This window comes from Cricetulus griseus, chromosome 2, assembly GCF_003668045.3.
Source record: "Cricetulus griseus strain 17A/GY chromosome 2, alternate assembly CriGri-PICRH-1.0, whole genome shotgun sequence".
In the NCBI taxonomy this organism is placed as follows: domain Eukaryota; kingdom Metazoa; phylum Chordata; class Mammalia; order Rodentia; family Cricetidae; genus Cricetulus; species Cricetulus griseus.
In genome coordinates, this window is record NC_048595.1 from 216,597,363 (window position 1) to 216,604,985 (window position 7,623).

Below are 7,623 nucleotides of genomic sequence, written 5' to 3' on the forward strand. Positions count from 1 at the left end.
ACTTGTAAAGTGGAGGATGCAGCAAAGAAACATCCTGTGGCTGAGGATGGCACTGGGAACTCCTGAATTTGTTTAACTTGGAATAAGTGGAAAGTGGGGGTGTGGGGAAGTGAGGGGTGGAGTGGGGGTAGTGGTTGTGAAGGGGTAGGAAGGAGGGAGAGAGATACAGAGAGAAAAAGAGAGAGGAAGGAAGAGATGACAGAAGGAAGGGAGAGACGAAGGTGGAAAGAAGAAAGGTAGGAACAAAAGTGTGCCACATGGATGGTAGGAAATGAAAAGATTCACAGATGTCAAGGAAGGGGCATTGAAAGACTGATGGAACCTGAATGTCAGATGATCTTAAACTGAACTGTTCTGGGAGGCAGAGGCTGTGAGTTTGAGGCCAGCCTGATCTACAGAGTGAGTGAGTTCCAGAACAGGGTTCAAAACTTCAAAGCTACAGAGAGAAACCATGTCTGAAAAATAAACAAAACAAACAAAATAGAACAACAGCAAGCTTGAACTGTGTGAAATGTGAGGAAATCCTAGAGTTTCAGTGTCCTTTTAGAGAACATTGTTTTCAGGTAGAAAGGGCGAAGATTGCCCTACCAAAAGAGAATAAGGGGTGGCGAGGAAAGGAAAACATAAAACTACTTTCCTAGGAATTGTGATGATAAAAGAGAATAAATAGAAAGACTAAATGAGCTTTAGGTGTGGGAATCAGTAAAAAATATTGTGGAGGAGGAAGGTATTTATATTTGAAAGTTGAGAAGGGATTTTGATTGGAAAAAATCTATTTAAAAGAGTGTGACTAAGAGAGCCTGAGGGGGATAGGCTGGAAAAGAGCAAAGAGAGAGAGAGGAAGGATGGGGTTTGCAGTACATTGACTGGTGCAGCAAAGCCAGAGAGAAGTTATTCTCCGTGACCAATCTTTTTCCCTGGCATAAGCATGGTTATTTTCTTATGGTGATGGAGTAGCCTGGGCTCAGAAACAATTCTGGATTTTGTACAACGTTGATAGCAATGGAGATTCCACCTAGAGACATGAATTGTCAAGGTGTTTAAAAAGACTCCACTCCCTTGCCCACTGCAAACTTTCTGTCTGCACCACATTATTGTCACAAACATTGGAAAATAAATTCTCATGGAGTCCAAAAGTTGCATAACAACAGTAAATAACTCATCTCAATAACCTCTTCCCTTCATACCTGCTTTCGTAGCCAATCAAAATACATTTATTAAAAAGCCACGGGAAGCAAATTCATGACACTTTTATTGATTATCCAGTTAAAGTGAATTTCAACAAGTCTTTTTAAAATTAAAATTTGTATATGCTAAAATTTGACTTGTAGGGTAATTTCTTATGAAGAAAATCTCTTATATCGAATAATAGTGAGGTAGTAGCAATTTGTTGAATCAAATGTGTTTGTTCATCACAAGGATAAGCTAGAAAGAATGGGTAAAATAGAATTAGCTTCTTTACAAAAAACCAAAAAAACAAAACAACACCACAAACCTCTTTTGTCTTTCTTTTGGATTTCTCTGACAAAGGATGTGATATTTGGATTGACCATACCTCATATACATTAACAGTGGGTTAATTTCTCATATTTATTTATGATTTGTTCATTTCTTCGTCAAATGTGTACTACAAAGTTCTAAGACAACGTGATGGAATTAAAACAGTGGTTCTCAACCGGTGGGGCATGACCCCTTGTGGTTGAATAACCCTTGAAAGGGTTTGTGAACAGAGGTTGAATATCAGATATCCTGCATATAAGGTATTTACATTATGGTTCATTACAGTATCAAAATTACAGTTAGGAAGTAGCAATGAAATAATTTTATTTTGGGGGGCCACCACAGCATGAGGAACTGTATTAAAGCATCATAGCATTAGGAAGGTTGAGAGCCTAAAAGTTCTGGTAAACTCGGAATGAAATGTCAAGTGGGTGCAACATTACCCCACAAAACATTAGGAAAAGGCCACATGATTACTTCCACACTGGCTACCTTGGGAGGATATTTTTTGGAGTATGTGTGGGAAAAGAAAATCAAGCTATCCCAAATTTCCTTTATGGTGTTTCTGTTCTGTGTTGTGAGACACTGTGGATCGGTTTAGCATTGAGTCTTTTGGTTGAGAGATCTGTGAGTGACGTGAAGGTTAATCAGACATGAGACTTGCCTTCAGATGGCTTAGAGTCAAAGAGTATCATCAGTGACAACTGGCTGTTCATTTGTAGGGATATGATTCTAATTAGAGAAGTATAAAAGACTGTACTCCGTGCTCATAGAGCAATTAAGAGCATGGATCATCAGTCATTGGCATGAGAAAGGTTGGACCTGTTTAGATCCATTACAAGAGTTTGCACGCCAAGCATAACTAGTATGGGCGGCATGACCCAGCACCCTGGAGGGTGTTAACTCAGCTGAAGGAGCAAAAGAAATCTAACCATAAAGCCCAGCAGATCAAGCTTTCTGCCTGTACATTAGGCAATGTCTCTTATGACACCAGGATATTTGGCAACAGAATCCTTGTTGAATGCACAGTAGAGAGGTATCAGAAAGTAAGTGAAGTGCAGAGAGTCCCAAGTGTCCTTTGTCTTCATTCACCAGCTTCTTCTGATAGATGTATCTTCATTGCACCTATGAAGGCTACAGCATTTATGCATTAGCTTTTCTTGTCACCAAAATGCAAATACCACAACTGTGTAGATGATTCTACTTAACTACTGTTTGTTTCACTAGGCAGAGGAATGGAAACACTGATTTTATTCCTTATAAAATAATGGGCTCCAAAAAAATATTGGGCTCAATATAGGGGAAGGGCATTTAAGGTACCCTCTTCACTATTGCTTAGATTCTTAGTTGGGATCATCTTTGTGGATTCATGAAAATTTCCCTAGTGTCAGGTTTCTCATTAACTCCATAATGGCCCACTCTATCAAGATATGCCTTCCCCTATAATGAGATTGATGACTACCTTAAATGCCGACATAGAGCCTTTATCCAGTAGCTGATGGAAGCAGAAGCAGAGATTCACAGCTAAGAACTGAGCTGAGCTCCTGGAGTGATGAACAAAGAGGTCAAGACCATATTGGGGAAACCCACAGAAACAGCTGACCAAGTGGGAGCCCACTGACTCCAGACTGACAGCAGGGGAACCTGCATAAGACTGAACTAGGCCCCCTGAACTTGGGTGTCAATTGGGGAGCCTGGGCAGTCTATGGGGCTGCTGGAAGTATAACCAGTATTTATCTCTAGTGCATGAACTGGCTTTTTGGAGCCCATTCCCTATGGATGGATACCTTGCTCAGCCTAGATACAGAGAGGAGGGCCTCGGTTCTGCCCCAAATGATGTGACAGTCTTTTATGATTCCCCATGGGAGGCCTCACCCTCTCTGAAGAGCGGATAGGGGATGGGATGTGGAGATAGATCATGGGGATGTGGGAGGGAGAAAGAAATGGGATTGGTATGTAAAATAAGATTGTTTTTAAAATGAAAAACAGGAAAAAATAAAAAATATTGGGCTCAAATGCTATCCTCTGCAATACATGTATGTATGTATGTATGTATGTATGCATGCATGCATGCATGCATGTATATATCCATCAGAGTCACTCCATCTGTTTGGTCTATACCAGCTATTTAGTACTACTCTTGGTGTCAGTGAACTTTAACCCTTTGTTTTTCAGTGTCAGTGAGCATAAATAAAAGAACTTACAATATCAGGTTCAAATAAGTTAATCAACTATGTCATAAATGAGTACCATTTTAACCCCTGCTTGTCTTCTTAAAAAGTTTAACAAAGCTGAAATTGTAGGGTTGGTTTATTGGGTGTTAGTTAATTGAATAAAATAGTAATCCCATAAAATTCTCATAAACAGAGCAGACTAGAGCCTGGTCTAGTGGTGCCTGCATAGAACCCAAGTATTTAGGAGGTTGAGACAGGGAGAAATGGCGCTTAAGACAAGCCTGGGCTACATAATGAATGCAGGCTAGCCTGGGTTACAGAGTAAGACCCTGAATCAACAATATAAATCAAGCAAAATCCAAAACCACTATTAACATTGTTTTGTTAATAGATAAAAGAAGTTTTATCTCTGTTGTTTGAGCTTAATCTGCAGAAGTTACCTCTAGAAAGGGATATATTCAGATTTGTGCTCATGGTTAGCAGAGTAATCAGATGTGGCAACTTTGGTGGTGAATTTCCCAGCATCGCTAGAATTCTCAGATCTTACTGTCCTTCTCAGATAGGCTGGGGATTTCCTTTCATAACCAACACAACTGTCTATTCAGATACTTTTTCTGTTTGATGCACAAGTATAACACTGTTCTTTGGCAGGAAAAGTTATAACTATTCCCTCCATACAGATAGACAGATAGATAAATAGATACAGAGATAGTAGATAGATACATACATAGAAAGAAAGATAGACAGATAAGATAGCTACATAGATAGATGAAGGAAGAGGAGAAGGAAGGGGAGGAGAAAGAAGACGAGGAGGGAGGGAATCAACTTATGCCTTAAACTTGTAGTGCTATAACAGATATGAGCTACCATCTATACAAGAGATGTCTGAACTGGTAGAAAGCTCACTCAGCAGCCTTGGTGGCTTTAGGAGCAGCTTCTCTTCTTTAGTCTCTCTGGTCTAACTTACTACTTTGGGCAAAGCTTAGAGCAGGTCATGCAACATGCCACCAACACATAGTCGTCAAGCTCTCTAAATAGCTTTGTATGAAAATATTATCAATTCAAACATCTTAGCTATATTTACATTTTTTCTAAATGTATTCTTAATGTGGATTTTCATTTATTGACTTTGAACAGGGAAGAATATATAAAGACTTTATTTTTTCACCTTTTCCTTTGATAAAGACAAACACAGTGAGGCTAGGAACAGAAGACTAGAATTGAAAAATCATCTGCTAAAATTAGAAGTGAAAACAGGACCTTCAAATCCTTCAAAAATGAAACATTTTACAAAAAGCTCCATATTAACCTGAAAAATAAAACGTTTTAATTCAATATAGTAACAGTTTCTAAAGATGGACTGACCAGATGGCACTGCTCTTCTAGAGGACCTGAGTTCAGTTCCTAGCACCCACATTTATTGACTCATCATCCTGTAACTCCAACTCTAGGGAACCCACACACTTATTGCATACATTTACACAGACTCACATGCACAAACATATAAGAGAAAAAAAAAGATAAATTTTGTAAGGCATTTGAGAAATTTGTGATAGAGTCCACGATAAGCATGGACACAGACTTCCTCTCTTCCCAAAACCAATTCACATGCACAACACACACACACACACACACACACACACACACACACACACACACACACACAAAACACACTGTCCATGCTTAGAGAATAAAGTACTAATCCCCAGAAATTTCTCTCTCCAGACAGACAATTCCATGAGAACTTTGATAAAATGATATATTTTATTGAAGAATGACTAACCAGGGAATAGCTGTTTGGAGGAATTTCATAAGAAGCAATTAATTAGAAATAATCACATAAATCAAGAAATGAAGAATAACTTGAAAGTTCAATGAAAGTTAGCACATAGGTGTTGGAACTGTGTTAGTGAATGGAAACGCTACAAAAAGCCTTAATGAGCCAAATTTATATGAAATTAAAAAGTAAAGTATCTCATTATTTAGCAATAGACAGACATTCCTGTGGTCAAATGACATGCTATATAATACTCATTGACCTTTGCTATAGTGCAGGCTGTGACATCAGCTGAACCTAAAAATCCATTTAAAAGCCCGTGGAATAAAAGTCACGTTTGATGGGCAGCTTAGAGGTAAAGCTACTGAGAGTCATTTATAACTAAATGTTACTGCTCATGATCTCCCTGGTCTTTTATCACTCACTCCTGGGAATTGAACCCAGGACCTCACGCATGCTAGGCAAGTGCCCCGCCATTGAGCAACATCCTCAGCCCCGTGACCCCTCTTGATAAACAAACTGAATTCAAAGCAGCTAGCATATGGTAAACCAAAACTCTAACTTGTTGCAATATGAATCTAACATTCCAGTTCAAAAAAGAAGCAAGTAAAAACAAATAAGAGCCACGGCCTGCCAAAGCTGGAGGGGGATTTACCTGGCACTCACCTTTTACGATTATGTTTACCTACTTTGAACTCTGATCAAGAATATGACTCCAAAACTTATTGCTGAACATGAAATTGATACATTGGTGTGGTGCGTTTATCAACTCTGAGAGAGAATGAACGCCCCATAGAGGGGCAACAATGAATCACTGCACTGCACCATCTGACCGTCAGACGAAGGACTGTGTGCCACATCCTTATCGAAGGACAAAGACAGCGATAATTACACTTACGTCTTAATTCTGCTCACCTCTCACCTTCTAGATTAGCTATAAATCTCATGTATTTGCAGTTTTTGAAATTTGCAGTGACATTTTAATTCAAGTTTCAAACAACAGAGGGACTTTGGTGTTAGTTGGATGGGGTCTGACAACATCTGGAAGGGAAGAGAGTGCTAGGATGAGGAGGCTCACCCCAAACATCTGCAATCCTAAAGTACATGGATACTTCCCTGGCTTGAAAACATACTGTCAGTCTGTCAGTCAAAATACCCAAAGAAGGGGAAAGGGTTCAGATTGAAAACCCAGACACACCTGGAATATTTAGTTCAAAAGCACCATCCCCACCAACGAGAATTTGAACAAGCAAATACAGCAGCTGTAGGACTTTCTAAAGTTCAATATTTTTGCAGAGTGACCAACCAATGTCTGGGATGTCAGAGATGTGATCTGATGAATGGACACTGGGGCATTAATATGATCTGGAGTCTTCAATTAAAGAGAGAAACACCACTTAAAATCCCAGTTCATAAAAACCACCTTGTCATTAACATAAACTTTTAATGGTTTAGCATAGAAGTGCCTGCAAATAACATTCTCTGAAAAATCCTTGTGCGGTCATGCTGAGGCTAGGGGGTGAAGGATGGCTTTTAGCAGAATCCACTTACCAGGAAAATGAGCAGCACCGCAGCTATTCTGAAGGAGTGCCAGTCCATCGCTGCCGCTGGCTTCTGTTACATCCACGACCAAGGGAGTTTTGTTTGTTCTTCTCTGCTCTTTTTCTTTCTCCCACTCGGCTGGTGTCTGATTAAAATAATTTCCCAGTAGATGTTCTTACATGCAGGCTTTGAGGTGTTTCTGCCTTCCACTGGGAGAAGGAGGGAAGGTACGTATAACCAGTCTGGATCCCCACCCTAAAAACTTGGGCTGGTCTCCGTGAAATGCTTGACAAGATCATCATTGCTCCCAGGTAAAAACTCAAGGACACACCCTTCTGCCAGCTGAAAAGTTGCTCTCAATGGGGGTAGGATGTGCCTCCCCTCTACTGAAGGCTTTTGGTGGCAGATAGTCAAAATGACCAAAGCATGGGGGCTCCCATTCACAGGGAGGGCTTCTCGGCTCTTTACAAGTTAGTTCCTCATCAGATTAATAAGGCAGGTATATTTGGAGTATCCGTGTCATTCATAGGCTTGTACAGCTGATATTCAGAGCCAAACCCTCAGGTCACAGCAGAAAATTATAAGCTTTACATTTTAGTAGATGTTAGGAAAGATGCAGCTATTTCTTAA

General features: G+C 39.8%; 1 protein-coding gene across 1 annotated transcript in view; it reads right to left on the reverse strand.

Annotated features, from left to right (window-relative positions):
- LOC100762370 (desmoglein-1-alpha) overlaps positions 1-7,050 on the reverse strand; it is a 29,965-nt gene extending 22,915 nt beyond the window's left edge. The window contains exon 1 of the mRNA XM_027404389.2: positions 7,003-7,050. Coding sequence (XP_027260190.1) covers positions 7,003-7,050 — 48 coding nt within the window. The remainder of the gene's footprint in view (positions 1-7,002) is intronic.
- Between the last annotated feature and the right edge of the window lie 573 nt (positions 7,051-7,623).